General features: G+C 39.0%; 1 protein-coding gene and 1 long non-coding RNA gene across 7 annotated transcripts in view; one reads left to right on the top strand and one right to left on the bottom strand.

Annotated features, from left to right (window-relative positions):
* Nucleotides 1-16,225, bottom strand: part of LOC111269937 (uncharacterized) — a 143,948-nt gene that overhangs the window by 118,752 nt on the left and 8,971 nt on the right. For all 6 annotated transcript variants that reach the window (XR_002686007.2, XR_002686006.2, XM_022849859.2 and 3 more), the window contains 3 exons: nt 10,503-10,832; nt 6,467-6,569; nt 4,627-4,779 (listed from right to left, as the gene is read on the bottom strand). Coding sequence is in view for 4 of the 6 variants with exons in the window: in XM_022849859.2 (XP_022705594.1) it covers nt 4,627-4,779; nt 6,467-6,569; nt 10,503-10,832 (586 nt within the window). In the remaining 2 variants the exon portion in view is untranslated. The remainder of the gene's footprint in view (nt 1-4,626; nt 4,780-6,466; nt 6,570-10,502; nt 10,833-16,225) is intronic.
* LOC147752189 (uncharacterized) lies at nt 8,420-15,823 on the top strand. Its single transcript, XR_015314734.1, has 3 exons — nt 8,420-8,770; nt 10,681-10,842; nt 14,808-15,823. It is a non-coding gene; the product is annotated as an uncharacterized LOC147752189 (long non-coding RNA).

Below are 16,225 nucleotides of genomic sequence, written 5' to 3'. Positions count from 1 at the left end.
ACATTGCCTCCAGTGCTACAGTTTGACAGTCCGGTATTATTAAAAGTGAATTCCTAACAATAAGCACAGGAAGTTTGCCTGTCATTGATTACGTTGAACTTTTGCAGACAAAATGTTTGCAGACAAAAAAAAAAGTGACAAACTGTAAAAAACATAATCGAAGACTTTGAGAACCCTGGGTCGACTACCGATGTAAAACCATCGGCACAAAAGGAAATATTACGGTTATTTGGTATATTATGGCCACGAATATGAAATAACTACTTGCTGTCGCGCTTAGTAAATGCAGCAACAAGGACTACGTAGCGTATTTTCACGAAAACTTCGTGTACTCATGTTTACGAAGTCCAGCTGCCTCAAGCTCGCAGGCCATTGTTAACGAAGTGAATTTGCAAAAGTAAACAATAAAAAGTTGTTTTCGAAGAAAGTTGTATTGAGCGACGTGACTGATTTTCGTATCGATGGCCTTGTAAGCAAGCAAAGCTCCTGTATTTGGAGGGACGTACATACGTTTGATAAAACGAAAATGCGTTCTAAACGTTTTACCACTTAGTGATGATTCTAGACTGGAAAACACCACTGGCTCATTTCTATTTGAAGTGCGTAAGCAGTCAACGGTGGACGGTACGCAAACATTATCATTCAATTTTTTATCCACCGAATAAATTTTATACATCTCAAAGATACGTAATATCAGAAGGACTATTCCTCTCGCTATACATTAATGAACCAATGACACATCGTTTCCCTTTTAAATGAGCAGAATTGGCTATCGCTTAGATCATTTTTCCTTAAAAATATTTGAAGTCGAAAATTTATTTTAACTTGCTCGTTATCGCTAAGGCCTTAAAGAGGAAATTATACACTGCTATAAAATCACTGAGATCCAGGTATAATGATCGAGGACCGTACTTGAAAATGCTATGAAAAGAATGCAGATGTCCAGACGCGTTGTCCCCATATGTGTTATTTTTACATGATAATCCCACATGTGTACTTTATAATGAAATCAAACATTCGTAATTAAAGCAAAATTACATTAATAAATAAACTCTACACGGGCTGGGTTAAAAACGTTTTAAAAATTTGAAGTCCCTTAAGCCCTACGACAGTTTGCGGGTATCTACCATAACTGCGCTTGTTATTGTAGTAGAAGCACCCTAATACTATTATTATGATACCGTGCTACAGGCATACGACAGGCCATAATATTACTCGAGGTGAAGTCCGGTTTATGGCTGCAACTATGACCGACTTGTAAATAAGTGGAAGCGATTTTGAAGAGTACGCTTTATCAGCCGCAAATTGTGAGATTTTAATTAGTGATAAAATGTAAGTCCTTTCCCCTCAAAAATAAAAAGCAATTCATCATCGTTTAGCTTCCAATATGACCGAAAAATTACCATTATTTAGAATCTTCGAGTCGGGCGCATTGCTGCCGAAGTAGAGACGTTTGGCTGCGCAGAGTCAACGATCTAAGACACTTCGTTAAAGAACGTAAAAAATACACCTTTTAAACAGCTTGATCTAAAGTTGTCAAAGTAAACAGTGCTTATACTGACAAAAATTATTATTCAGGGATGCGTTTGTTAAAATAACACAAAAAACATTAGTTACATATGTAACGTATTATGGATAAAAATATGTCGGATGAGCTTATATCACATAGCTTATGTGCTATATTTTTTAGATCGGTTTCAGTAGTAAAATAAGGGAATTTAAAGTGTGAGCCATGAAACGAACACATCCATAAGTAACCCATACCAACATGTAAACGACAGCAAGGTAATCGCTTACTACATGCAGGAATAAATAACGTTAGTTCATGTAGTTCCTAACTAACCCGCTGTGGACAAATGGGTATAGTCTAACAAATCCTTATGAATAAATTTCCACATCTGTGCAGCCATAGCGAAGTTTCTTTTGCTCGCCCTTGGGTAGGCTACTCTTCTTGTGCATTTGGTTTTATTTGCAAATATTAGCCTCCACTTGTAGTAGCTCCCTAAAGTTGAGTATTGTTTCAGTCAACGCACTTACCGTACATGAAAGTGGTAACTAGTACGCTATCCGGTACAGCATAGTTTTATGTTAACTCTGCTAGATGATTTAGTGCTGCAGGCACGCAAATATGTAGCTGTTCACATATTTATAAAAGACCGGTTTTTTTTTCAGGATATCTTTGTTTCATGTTTACAATCAGATATCGTCATAAATCTTTGAGAAGTTTGATGTATGCTGTTTAACATAGACGCGATTGACTGATCACACTTTGCCATTAATAATTATAACGCTTTGCATCTATGTCGCACTCAATGAGGAGATAGTGAAATAACTACCAATATACAATCTACCAATCTAGCTGTTTTTTTTTTTTGCTAATTAGTATTCCCACGAGAACTGACACTAACGTTTGTCTCCACTATGGCTGGGTTACAGGCCTGAATCGCTAGCGGCTACTCGATCTTGTGTTTCGAACATCTCTAATTTATCTAATCACTATCCCAACGCCACATGTTTCCACGACTAATTTTTCTCAGATAACGTTTCCAACATCCTACTCGGCTGTTGGCGGGATATTTGGCGCTACCAATTCGAATTTGACAGCAGTTATTCATGGCCTTAGACTCTGACATTCTCCGAATAATAGTTACACAGCCTTCTTACCACTAGTCGTGGAAAATATGTCTATGAAACCGAAGTATATATGCTGTAAGACTTTCGACGCTATATTCTCTGAGCTAGAAAACATTTTATTTATAAAATTTTATTTCAGAAGTCCTTTGAGGATTACAGTATTAGTAGAACAAACCTAGGATTTATTTTCTCTAATCCAGGCTGGAGATGTGGTTTCTCAGCTGGCACTAGGGCGACTATGAGCCCCGAGGATATCGTCAAGTTCCTGCCCATCTTTTCTTTCTCACAGATAGCTCGATAGTCGCCTCTGGCCCGCTCAGCATGAATTAAGCTACTTTTCGTCTTTACCCAGTGCATTCGTATTTCGTCACCAAACCCTCGCCCACAGACGCAGCTCTAATTGTGAAAATCCGCAGTGGCTGTACAGCTAGCAAAAGGAACAACTACATTGGTCCTCTGAAACTTTTCAACATGGCCGTCAAAGTATTTTAGAGGGGATAATAGTTGACCACTGCATTACCACCGACGAAATGCATATTGGTATTATGGAGACCAGTCCGATTGACCGTTTCGGTAAATAAGCTTTTTCGAAAGCCAAACTTGTGTGTGCTTGAAGCTTAATCGATGTGCGCCGCTCGAAGGTTGTGCAAAAAGTGATAACAGCTATGGGTGGATAAAAGCTTGGATAAAACCTATTTTTTTTAAATAAAAGAAATAATAGCAGTTGTAAAGGCGGCCGGGAACTAAAAGGTGGCCGGAGAAACGTTTTATCCAAATACAGATCAACCCAAGTCAACATATCGAAGTTCTATCTATACCAGTGTAGCTTCTACAACGCGTTGGCTAGGTTACTGTCCTAGATCCCGTTCCGTAGTTTTACCAACGTTAACCCTCTCCTATTTATGAAAAATCAATACCTTCGCATTCTCCCAATTGCTAATGACAATATTGATTGAAATAAACGAACACTCCATAGCCGATGACCAAACTCCGGCTGACTCATGCCTTTCTAGCGCACTTGATGTCTACCGCTCCCTAAAACTTACATCTCCAAAACAGGACCATCTCTTTCTAAGTGCTCCCGTTCTCCTGCTTTTCCTGTGCCTGCTGCTCTCACCATTGATGACGGCCTACTTCAGTTTAATTATACCAATCTTCTACTCGGTCTTCTACTACAGAACATGTCCTTTTTAGCAACCCTATAATAATCGCCTTTGTCACAACGTGTCTTCATCTAAAATTCTTTGGACTGCCTCTGAAAATACTGATCTTAGTTTACAAATCCTCGTTTTTTGCTCTTATTTTTTGCGAGGTTATATCGAGGGGTAGGTCTTCGTTATGTTATACAAAATTACGCCCTGCATGCCGTTTTTGTAAGTCCTCGTGCCTCTTCTATCTTTTTTTATTGTTTACTCCATACTTGGCCCATACATAAACTACGCCTTAGATTGTTAACCGAGAAGTCCATTTGAATCCCTCACTGCATCACCTTTTACGAGGTGGTTACTCGATTAATCCCCATATACCGCTCACTCCTCTCAGCTCATATCTCTGTTACCATCAGGACCTGAATTACCAACTTTCTGTCACCTGGAACACTCTCCCAAATTTTCTCAAAAAAAAATCTAGTATTCCAGAGCTTCCATTTAGATCTTGTAACTCTACCGCCTCCAGTCTCAACTCTACGGCGCATAAACACTTGTTGTACCAACGTTGTAAATAAATCAAGTTTCAACTCAGATTGATATTTGACTATTTACTTAGATACTGACGTGTCTTGCGGTGCCGAAGAGCAAATAAGAAAACTTCCTTTTGCACTGTTCAAGGTTATAAAATGCACGCTACTATCAAGAGAAATAATGATCGAAAAAAGTGCAGTAATCTTCGAAAATTTAATAAGTGACAAATAAAATATAGATTTCTGTGAATCTACAGAAACTTGTAAGAATAACAGTCATGGCAAAAAACAGCTTTCGTACTATTCGTACTAACCTTGAGGTTGCTAGCAATTTGCAGCGCTGTAAATATTACAAAGGAGAAATCGGCATCTTTCTTCGTCGCTGCATCTCGTAGGAAAACCAGAGCTGCTACCAACGAGGAGAGCCCTCCAAGTGAACCCAAATTATCGGACAACAGTTGGCCCAGCTGTAAAGTGAAAAAAAAAATCGTGTAGGGTAAGCGAATATTGATGCCTCACACAAACATCATGTTTGTGTCGGTGAAAAATGTTTATATTTCTGACTCAAGCTGATTTGTTAAACAATTTCCTCGGCACAAATTCTTTGGAAAATAAAGATTGACATTACTATCTGTTTTGCTGTGACATTGAATGTGCCTAGTTTATAACTCAGAAATGCATCTACTATTTAAATATATAAAAATGTGCGTAGCGGCATTACTTTCTGAATAAGTTGAATATAGATGTTAACTAGCTATCGTGAGCTTCGCGTAAAAGGCCTAGAAAACGTGCAACACATCCATAACCTTTTCTTGCAGCGGTTGCTCTCACAAATCAATTGACTGAAGGTGGTATTTAAAACCTGTATAATCATCACTAATGTTCTTTGTTTTTTCTTATTATATATTCCTATATCGCATTTAAGATTAATAATATACATACAATTGCCGTTAAGAAGTTGAAGAGTCTGCTTATGTGCGCCCCAAGGAAAATAAGGTCAAACTACTTTTATTATTATATAAATAGTAATGCCAAATATGAAATCTTGTTTCTGACATGCGTGGAGAACAGAGCGCACGGGTATGGTTGAGCTACTATACAATACTGGAAACAGTTAATAATTACAGTAATTTTCAAGCTTAGACATCTTTGAATTTTGAAATCCTAATCCCTAGAGTACGGTTATGAAGCTCAGAATTCCTTTTCCCTCTGCAAACTACTATATGAGGAAGATGCTTGTTTATCACACAACATTTCTACCAGTTGGCCATTACCAAAGCAGTTTTAGTTTTTTGAATTTCGACATGGAAAGGTGACCTCATTAAAAAACCTGCAACCTTTAACACTAAAAAAATGTTATGTGGAAGTATTTGCACTAAATTCAAAACCAACTTAAAATTTAGGTATCAGTAAAAGCACTACCGGTTTTCGCACCTGGCAAAGATCGGTGCTAAATGAATTTTACGTTTGTTTATTAAGGAGCCAAGGAATGGTGATAGATGGCACGTGTTGATACGTTGTTCACATCGTAACAAGCAACGAATTATGAATGTACGAGTTTGATCCGGGAAGCAGGCACGCTACGTTTTTGTATTAGAAGACAAGACTCCGTTGGCGAACAGCAGGCCGATCATGATCGCAACTTTTTTCAGCAGTGGTGATTATATTTGTAGAGCACAAATCGGCCACTGCTGCTTACTACGCTGTGGTTTGCCTACGGACTCGCTTAAATAGCACCGTCCTTCTTGTTACTACCACCTTACGCTACCAAACCTAAAATTTGATCTACTGCAGCTTTCCAAAGCCATTTAAAACCTGAGTCTTTTGGATAAAAGAACAAAATTAAGAATGTAGAAATGTCAGAAAGAATACTTGAATATACGCACTAAACACTTTCTATCTATCATAATATTTTCGAATCCGCGAACTCTGACCGTAACTTAACATTTACTGGACTGCATAATAAATTGAGTCCGCGAAACAAATGCTTTCACTTATATATATACACAGACATTTCCTTCTCTAGATAATTTTTTCTAGAAGTAAGGCTATGATGCACCATCACTTCGCTTACCATACATACTCACCGTCTTCTAGTTGAGCAAGAGAGAGCTAGCGTAAAAAAAAGCATGATTATAACATGAATAAAGTTACCTGGAGTAGATGAACTGATGGTACTGAACCGGGCAGCCAACGTGTGTAGAGATTTATCAGCGATCGCCAACGGCTAAAGTCACTTAGAAGCAATTGATTGATTCTGTAATATTGAAAGTAAGAGCACACAAAGCTTACTTTTTGTTCTTAGAACACTATTAATCTTGCATTATGTACCAAAGTATCGCTCTAAATTTACTTCAAGCAATAGTTACGCCGTTCTGTATATCACCAGCAAAAACTACCGGTTACGTGCAAAGTGATGGTACTGAAGTGTGCAGTCATGTGATCAACTTACTAAAATTACCCCTGACCCTAATCAGTGATCGATGACATTATAATTTTGCAGTCGGATTAGGATGTATGGGATGTGGACCATACCAACTGCCAGATGCCTATTTTCTAGTTGTGTAGAAAATTTCGATCGACGCGATTATCTTTTTAACTATACGGTGCTGGTTCTAAACGCTGAAAGACGCACTCCGCTACTTATAACGCATGACTATCTGTTCAAATACTGTACTACGTATTCTCTGTTTACGATGGCGATAAGTATTGCGGAAGAAAAATTCTTACATATTTCTCAAAGGATGATGATAAAACCATCTTCGATTCGAACGATTAAATGACCACTTAAATAGTTAGATATTTAGATCAATTAACGTCAGTTCGGACCGTAGACCCCGTTGCGGACTTTGTTGGTGCGCTTTAAATTGTCAATGGCTACTGTCGTCAATGGGCAGTCAGCTTACCTCGGTTGACAATCCACTGGAACGGGGTTATCCGTTTATTTTCCATGGCTAAGTTCGTCACAACAGATAAAATGGTTACTACAAGTCCTAAGAGTAACGGTAGGATTTTTGCAGCCAATTGTGCGTGAAAGCCGCTATTAGGCAGAATCAAGTTTAGGACGTTTGCTGGATCGAGAAGCCGTATATCCCAGGTTTTGTCACCCCCATGCGGTCCCAACGAGCAACCAGCCCATGTCGTATCCGTACCCGCATCGCAAAAGCAATACAAACAGTGTGGAATGTGATAGAATTTTCTTTTGGTCATTGGACTTTACCTGTTGTCTTAGTAAAGAAGAAAGACGGTTTGATTCTATTTTGTGTAGACTATCAGGGATCGAACACCATAGTAAAAAGGGACGTATTTATCGAGCTGCGAATGAACGATGCCCTGGACGTGTTGGAAGGACAACAATATTTTCTACATAATAGTTGATGAATGGTTATTAGCTCATTCTCATAGCACCCAGAGATAAAGCAAATACCCGAACAGCTTGTATCAATTTAACCGGATGCCATTCGAGCCGGCTAACTTTCCAGTGACTAATCAAGCCTTAGGTAAGCTGCGATAGTAGATGGCTTTGGTTTATCTAGATCACAGTTTTTTCAGAAAATTAGAGGAACATTTGTATTTTTTTTCAGCAACTGCTTCTGTTCTCAACGCTGCTATTTGCGCATTAGGCCTCAAAATGCTCGTTCACTATATAGAAAGTTATAGTTAAGTACTTAGGTTATGGGTTTTCCGCATAGGACGCTTTCCCTGACTCACAAAAGGTAACCTTATAGCCATATATCGATAGTGCGCTAGCAGCGAAGATACCTGGATCTAACGTCATACTACTATCGGTTTGTGTGGGTTGGGCGTTGCGTTGGGTACGGGCAGTACAAGAGACGGAAAAGTCGTGGTTATGTAATAAATTTTCAGCCCAGGAGAGGGAAGTTTGTCAATGACGAAATGTTTGGGTGTCCTTCAAACTGTAAAAAGTTCTATTTGTACATGCTTGGGCAATGTTTTATGGTCACCCCCGATAGTAGCCTACTGAAATACCTGCAAAAAAGGGAAACTTCTCTCTTGTCAATGCCCTATCGCGCCTACTCATTGGGACATTCTAGAGCCGTAGACGCACTACAATTTCGGGCCTTAATGTCCCTGACTGGCTATCGGCCGAGTCAGCGGTGTCCATTCCTTACCATCAAAATCGTCCGGGCCTAATTAAGACCGTTTATTAGTTAGCGTCATGTAATTCTCCGAAGCGGGTGTGTGGGTGTCTGTCCGGGAATGTGTTTGCAATTGCTGAGCCTCTCAAACAACGAGGTCGCCTGCCATAGGTGCCCGTAAATCCGCCAACACGGTTGTTCTTCAAGGTGGGTTTCGATTTTATCGGATCGCTGCGCATCATCTCGTTCATCTTTTCAGAGGTCGGCTCATGGACTGCACGAGATCTTATATACACCCTTCAGAACTGTTGGGAAGCTATAGAAGCCGGCGTCACTGACAACGCTAGTTATGTTCAGGGTAGGTACTATAAACATTACTTTGTATGCTGCAGTGTTTGCAACCGTGTGAAAACTGTTCAAGTCTTCTCATTCACCGAATGGGCCGGTACAGCAGACTATCCGCATAGTTACAGAGCAGTTGCCCGCATGTTTATTGGATGCTTCCAGCGACATTTTACGTTAAATACTACGGTGGGCAAAACTCTAAGCGAAACTTTGGTTCCGGAATTTGTGCCAGCCTAGTTGACCAAAATCTGCAACCGATACCAATAACACCAAGAATGTTTGACCGAATTATGTCAGACAACCATCAGATTAAGGCTAAGGCCATACGCACGGGCCGTAGGCATATCCAATGGATGCTTTTGTCCTATACTAAGAATCTGAGTATAAAGAGCTAACTGTGCATTGCGTGATACGTTTCCTCACTGATGATCAAAAACGCATTTGAATTAGTGTTTCGAAAACCGCGTTGGAGCACTTGAAGTAGTTAAGGCGTCGATTAATTAGTACCTGTAGATAAAACGGATATACATCACTATATTCACGAAACCATGGTACAGTTCAAACGGCAAACTGCAAAAGGGTAAGTTAACTTCAAAAAACGGAACTGTTCCATCGGCCAGGAAAATTATAGGATTGTGTAAATCGACTATCTTAAAATACAGTAACGGGTACATAATTTTTTGGCAAGCTGAAAACAGTGATTGTAAAAAAAAGCTGCGTTTATTCCACCAAGGTGATGCACCACTTTCATGTGCACCTTGGTGATGCACCAAGGTGATGCACCTTTCAGTGATTTCCGCGCCATTTGGGATTCGAGTTGATTAATCTGAGCTATTTTTTTTCTGTTTCTTGGCTTTAAATATCCGCTTAAAGAGCACGGATTTTAATCGAATGAGGACGCAATTGCATTCGTAGACGCGTATTATTTGAAGATGCCAACAACTATTAGGACATGCTTAATCAATGAGATTATCATTGGGAAAAGTATAGAGATTAAGAAAAAAAAGTAGAATTCAGAAAAATTATTTGCTTCTGTCTTAAGCTGGAAACTTTTCAAGCTGGTTCCGAGCGGCGATGGATATACAATATTCTCCAGCCAGTCGCCTAGTTGCTCATCGCCAGCAGTCAAAAATTATCATTGCAGGTTGGTTGACCGTATATATATATGAGGGCCAGAGTAGTTTTCGTACTCAAATTTGATTGCTTAGATGCATGTAAAGCCAACACAGTAACATATTTGCCAGCCGGGGCGCAAATCGGAAATCTCGCGTACTAGCGAAAATAGCACATCATGTTTGCGTCTTTGTTTCTCATACTTGTTTCATAACAGTTTAAAGGTGCGCGCGTTTGAGCCAGACAGTTTAATTGGTTATTGCTTTATTCGTTAGATAACAAGACAATACACTTTGGAGTACAGAATAATATGATATTGTCGACACTGTGTAGCTAGTGAATTAATCGCAGCTTGCAGGTACTGGCTATTCTTAGAGATACAAATCTTGATTGGTATAAAATGAATGTATCATGTCCTTTCACACACCTTTAGAGGCAGCATGCTTACGTTGAGTTCATAGAGATAACATGTATTTAATACAAAAGTGTTGAGTAAAATGTACGATATTGTGTACAATGTATCCAGTTAGTCGAAGGAACTGGTCGATCCATAACTTTTACCATGTAGAAATCCCTCATTATGCTCATTAAATAATCTGTAAGATCTATAATAAAACATTCATAGGTCTTACCTCATTCTTAATAGTGCATGTTCTATAGGCCACTCAGCTCGCAACATGATGTCCAAGACAATAAACTGGATCTCTTCGAATCGCAGTGAATTTCTAGTTTGTAGTGTCACTTCTTCAGCTGCCATGCGACTAACTGATCTTTCAAAACGCTGCAAATCATTTCTTTCCTTCAACCAAGCTTCTAAAATGCAGGAAACATAGGGCCACACCATAGGGTATTCATTTAAAAGAAAGATGAGTGGGTGAGTGAAGGATGTGACTGGATGCACTCGAGGCAGTAACGAAAACGCTGGCGAGATGTGAGCAACTGTTGAGGAGTCCGTCGAGTCTCTGAAGCAAGGTAAAGATCATATGAGATTTAAGAAAGGCTTACAGAATAAATGGAATTCATAGATATAGTAAGAACACCCATTTATTTATTTCTCAAACGATCCTTAGCTTGCCATATTATGTATCGTATCGAATTTAATTAAATGTTAAAAATGTGTTTTGAATCTAATACATTTAACAAACTTATTCTGCTGCTCGCTCTGGCTTCTTCCTGCAAGGCGCTAATGGGCACGAGACGGAAAAACGTGAAGCTAAACGAGGCGTCTCCCATTGCAAAGTGCGAACCTACATTTAATAGAGGCGATTGGTCACAAAACAATGCGATGACACTTGCATAGTATATCAAATCTAGTTCTATGATTAAAAACAATCCTATGATTCTAATCATAGGATTGTTCTGTCAGACATTGCTCAGCACAGCTGATCTATACGTTGAAGTGTCAAGTACCGACGACAACACTGATGATATTTTTAAGAAAGCAACAAGTACGATAATAGGCAGAAAGAGATTAATTTTTTTTAAGCCGAAACGAGGCCATTGATTTCTATAAGAATCAAAACCTAAGCAGCACTAGCATTACGGACGAAATTCGATAGACCAGAAAATACAAAGTTAAAAGTTGATGTAGGGACGTCTATACTTGGAAAAATGACAAACTGGATTGTGCTGGCCTTAATACCGAAAGCCTTTACAACCAAAACCTTTAGTATAAAGTTCTTGTATAAAACCTTTAGTATAAAGTAAATGGTCTTTTAGATTTTAACTTTAGGAAAAAATATTATTGATGACATAGAAGACAACGACAAGGTAGTGTTCGGTGGGGGGTTTCAGCGCAGCTACCATTGATTAGAGGAAGGGATGAAGTTGGCTTAGGGAAGCGTTCTGAGTGATAGGAATTTTCAATTAACTAATTGTGGAGATAAGCTCACCTTCTCCGAAGGAGACAGCAGGTTATTATAGATGTAACAATTTGTTCAGCCTAATTAGTGAAAAAAAATTAGAGATCGTAAATGCACTGGAGAGCCATCACAGGAACCTAATGTATGGGGTTGAGGTGGGACAGCTAGTGAGCCCGAAAGGTTGCAAGAACACGAAGACTTTAGCACACACAATGATCAATAGACGAAAGCTTAAATACTGTTGAATAAGAAGACTCGTAATAACCAGGAAACATCTTATAGTAGAATCTATACTAGGGCTAGAAAAAGGGCTTTAACGGAGAAATTCAGTAAACTTTATAAAGTAAAATCACAGCTCGCCTGCGCAGGGAATTCAAATAGAGCGAAGAGGAAAGAGGACAAGAGCTTATCAAGAAATTCAAAGGCAGTCTACGCTACAAGATAGTCTGAATTAACGAGGTATGGTGCGACCCAGATTCCCAAAGCCCTTATAAGGTAAATAGTCGAAACCGTTTAACATGGTTTGTCGCCGAGGACTCGCTAGACGCTTTTGAACTACGCGCGCGATGGTTATAATACTAATAAGTATATTATAACACTTACTCGATTTAAGGGAAGAGTTAATGCTTGTTATCTATATATTATTGCTAACAGGGTGACGGAAACGGGCACCATAACGCCTCTTTGTGTCTAAAAAAAGGTGAGCATGATACACAAAGAGCTATTATCCTCACAGGGACTGCCATGGGTGCTCGATGCAGAAGTATAAAAAAGAGTGTTATCATCTATTAGATAGCACAATGGAAAACCAGTTGGTGGTAGGTTTGTTATAGTGTTTCCGACACATCCAGGAGGAAGCGCATGAAAACCGGTTGAAATCTAGGAAAATAGTGAGTTGACCCAAAATGTCGTGGAGGTGCGTAAGAGAATAGCAATGAAAAAACAGTAAAACGAAATACGCTATGAAGCATTTGCCATACAGTTAACTGAAAACCTTGAGCAGTGGCCACTCAGTTTCTGCGAGAAGGTCGCGTACTAAACAAGTACACACAAGGTAGCTGGTATTTATAGCAAAGCTTGACATCCTGTTAGACTACCGAATTCACATAGGACATGTTACCTCCTAAGCATAATTAATAAGATGAGATATCTTATTCATTATGCTTAGTTTTTATCGTACAATAACTGACCAGAGAAATTGAGAAAAAGAAGCGTTTTCGAGGAAGTAGTTTAGCTTTAAAAAGGGTTAACTGACTTTATCACACATAGAATTGGTCCTGAAGTACACCTAGAGGGAATAGTAAAAATGATGAAGACTAAGAGTCTTTGCCTATCCTTTCGAAAGGAAGACATGTTTTCAACTCAATGAATTTATACGTGATGTCGGATACATTGGAAGCAAAGGGGATAGCCCTATATATTTAACGTATAATTACTGACTACCAAAGTGATCGAAATATACAAGCGGAAAGTAGCACTGAGTACGAAATAAAGGCGGCAGTGCTATAGGCCTCAATCTAGAAGCGCGTAGCATGAACCTTCGCTTACGCGGTAGTGCTCAGTCTCCTTATGCCGGAAGCAATAAACACAATGACCTATAGGGTCAAATAGTTATTGATTGTTTCTACTGACTGAGACGAAACTAAAGAACAGAGTAAACAGAGCTCTGGGTTGCGGGGTCGGTTACAAGAGCAAAGCTTAAACAAGCATTTGAGAAAATAGAAGTTTAGTTCATCTTAATGGCAAAAAGAGGTGCGAAAACCTTAACATGAAGGGGCATATAATACACAGGAAAGGTCGTTCGGGTGCCTGGGAATGAAGTTCGATCAAGGTCTAACTGGTGCGTATACGGGAAGCAAAAGGCGTGCCTTGGCCGCACAAAGTTCCAGTAAGCTGATGCGGAAAATTAGGGGACATGGTTAGAGAAGGAGGAAGCTACTTGATAGCCCTAGACAAAAATTATGAAATTGAAGAGAAATGAATTCCATTCAAGGAAAATAGAGCATGTATTCGCTTTCCGTATAAATAGAGCAGTTTGAACCACCTTAAACTTTTCGATATGATCGTCAGAACAGCGGTATTACGAGATCAGAAAGGACGAAGGAAAAGTAGATAAAAAGCAGACGTTTAGCCGAAATAAGGCTATTGAAAACACTTTCGAAAAATTACAGGTGGGAAAGCACAATAATAAAAGTCTCTACCTGGATTAGGACATTGATCCTACAAATAAAAATACAGAACTGGGAAGAGCTTTAAAGAAGCAACTAATCACCTTATCAGTTACGGAAGATGTCATACATGTGTTCTTAGAACAGAGAAAACGCCAAGTGACAATCTGCAGCGTAAGCGTTTACGTTAATGTGTCTTATACATTAAAGAACTACATACTATTCGAGGAGAAAACAGCAGAAGCTGAATGAAAAGCAAGGCACCCATCCAGGGCTGATGTCATGGTGAACTGAACTTAGGACTAAAAGAACCACAAAAAGAACCAAATGAAAGTTCGTGAGTTGAATAAAAAAGGTTCTTCGTGGAGTCGAAGCAGTATTAAAAACGAGTCTCGAGGTAGGATTAGAGACAAAGAAACGTATGTACTTAGTGCGTACTGGTGCAGCTAGAAAAGTTGAGTAAAGACTCAGACTATCAAGGCAAATGCCTGCTGTAACACCTGATACCCATAAATGATATTCATACATTAACCCTTTAAAAGGAGGTTGCAATTAGAAAGAAGTTTAAGGCTTTAGTCAGGCTAACGTTCATCACAATAAGAGCATGCATTGGTTGAATGAACGTCGTTGGTATGTCACACTCACTGGTATGTCACAGTGAAAATCAACTTTTTTTTTTTTTTTGCACACATACATGTACAGTTGTCTGAGAAAACTCGAAAACGGCTTTAACGATCTTGACCATTTTTTGACGGTAGGAGTGCTTAATGAGAAACCTGTCATTAAAGATTCGTCTCCAAGAAATCGTCACTTGTTTGTTACATATTTTGTTTATCTTGCGGATGAGTAAGCAGGTACCGAGTTGAAAATGCCATTTTATGACTCAAACAACTCTGAATTTTTTCAGTTGCTTCGCGTTCGGGACTTCTATAAAGGCGTCACAGCATCTTTACATGTGCCAACTGTCGAGTGTCCCTGCATGCTAAGCCTAAAATTAAGAAAATCGCACGGAAATATACCCCAAGCAAGAAATAAATAACGCCTATAACGGGATCGCAAACCTCAAATATAGCTAAACTTAAAAAAAGCAATGACTCTGACACTGCAGGGAAGAATGACAGAATGAACTGCTTCCAGAACAATATTGCATGAAAAAAATGTCTAGCAGCTTTTAGAATACCAGGGAAATCACAAGCAAAAGACCCCTATAAGGAACTTTTATAATCACTACCGATTCTTAGTAGACAAGTTAAGTAGCTTCAGTTCCGTCTAGCTTTCAACCAAGAAAATTGACAAGCGTTCATAAATTTGAATATCAGGTTTCCTTACTGCAAATTTCGGGTCATCAAATTGCTTTGGATAAAATGTTTCCCTATTATCGAAAACCAAGGTGTGCAATTAGAAAACCTCTGGTACGTTATTTTATTAGTGGAGACTCTTTTCTGAGGAAAAATCTTTGGAACGCTGACTCAAGTGCGAACTCTTTAGTTTTAGCGTAACATATTTTCGACTTGGATAAATAATAGGCTGGAACAAAAGGTGTTACACAAAGGCGCATCGCTTATATCAAAGGGCTGGTCGAAGTTGCGAAGGATATAATCATCTTGGTCAAAACGAGCACACTATTGCACAGTTGGCGACCTAATGATGCCTGTACTAATCAATATAATAAGGCAAGAGTTAGTTTGACGAAATGTATTGCGGTATTTGTCCTTCGTCAAAGCCGGACCTTTGCAATACCATATTGCTTTAATAAGCAGTGGGGGGAACTATTATTCTCAAGACATAGGAGACGTATATTATCTAAGCCAATCCTGTTTAGTTGAGGCAATTTCATCCGGCTTGAAAGATATTCGTATATTTAACGGGGCGCGCGTCAACAGGTGGCGGATACCGTTCTCAATCGTTAAGACATTAAATAAAATTTAGTTACCGTATCGGTTCTTCCTTCGCAATTCATTTGTCATCGTTGACAACCCAATCACTTCAGGAAACAAGGCCCATGTCCTCAATATACAGTATTATGCTATATGTATAATAGTATTTATATATATTTAATATATATATTTTTTTAGCTGGTCAAAATGACGAACAGAGCTATGACAAATGGAGAACTAGGGGCCTTTAATTTGTTTTCTTCTGATGGTTTGGACGAAAGCGCCAGCTATTTCGAGCAAATTCTTACAATTTAAGCGAAATACGTTTTCGCACCTTGTCGGAAAGTACCCGACAATGCCTTAAAGAATTGTAACAAGTTATGGATTTTAGATTTACTACGGCTTAATCTTTACAGTAGTGCTTTAAAACAGAGCCCTAATAATAAAA

Source organism: Varroa jacobsoni, unplaced genomic scaffold (genome assembly GCF_002532875.2).
Source record: "Varroa jacobsoni isolate VJ856 unplaced genomic scaffold, vjacob_1.0 scaffold_1425, whole genome shotgun sequence".
Classification (NCBI taxonomy): Eukaryota; Metazoa; Arthropoda; class Arachnida; order Mesostigmata; family Varroidae; genus Varroa; species Varroa jacobsoni.
The sequence above is the reverse complement of the archived record's forward strand: the minus strand, read 5'-3'. Positions and strand labels throughout refer to the sequence as shown.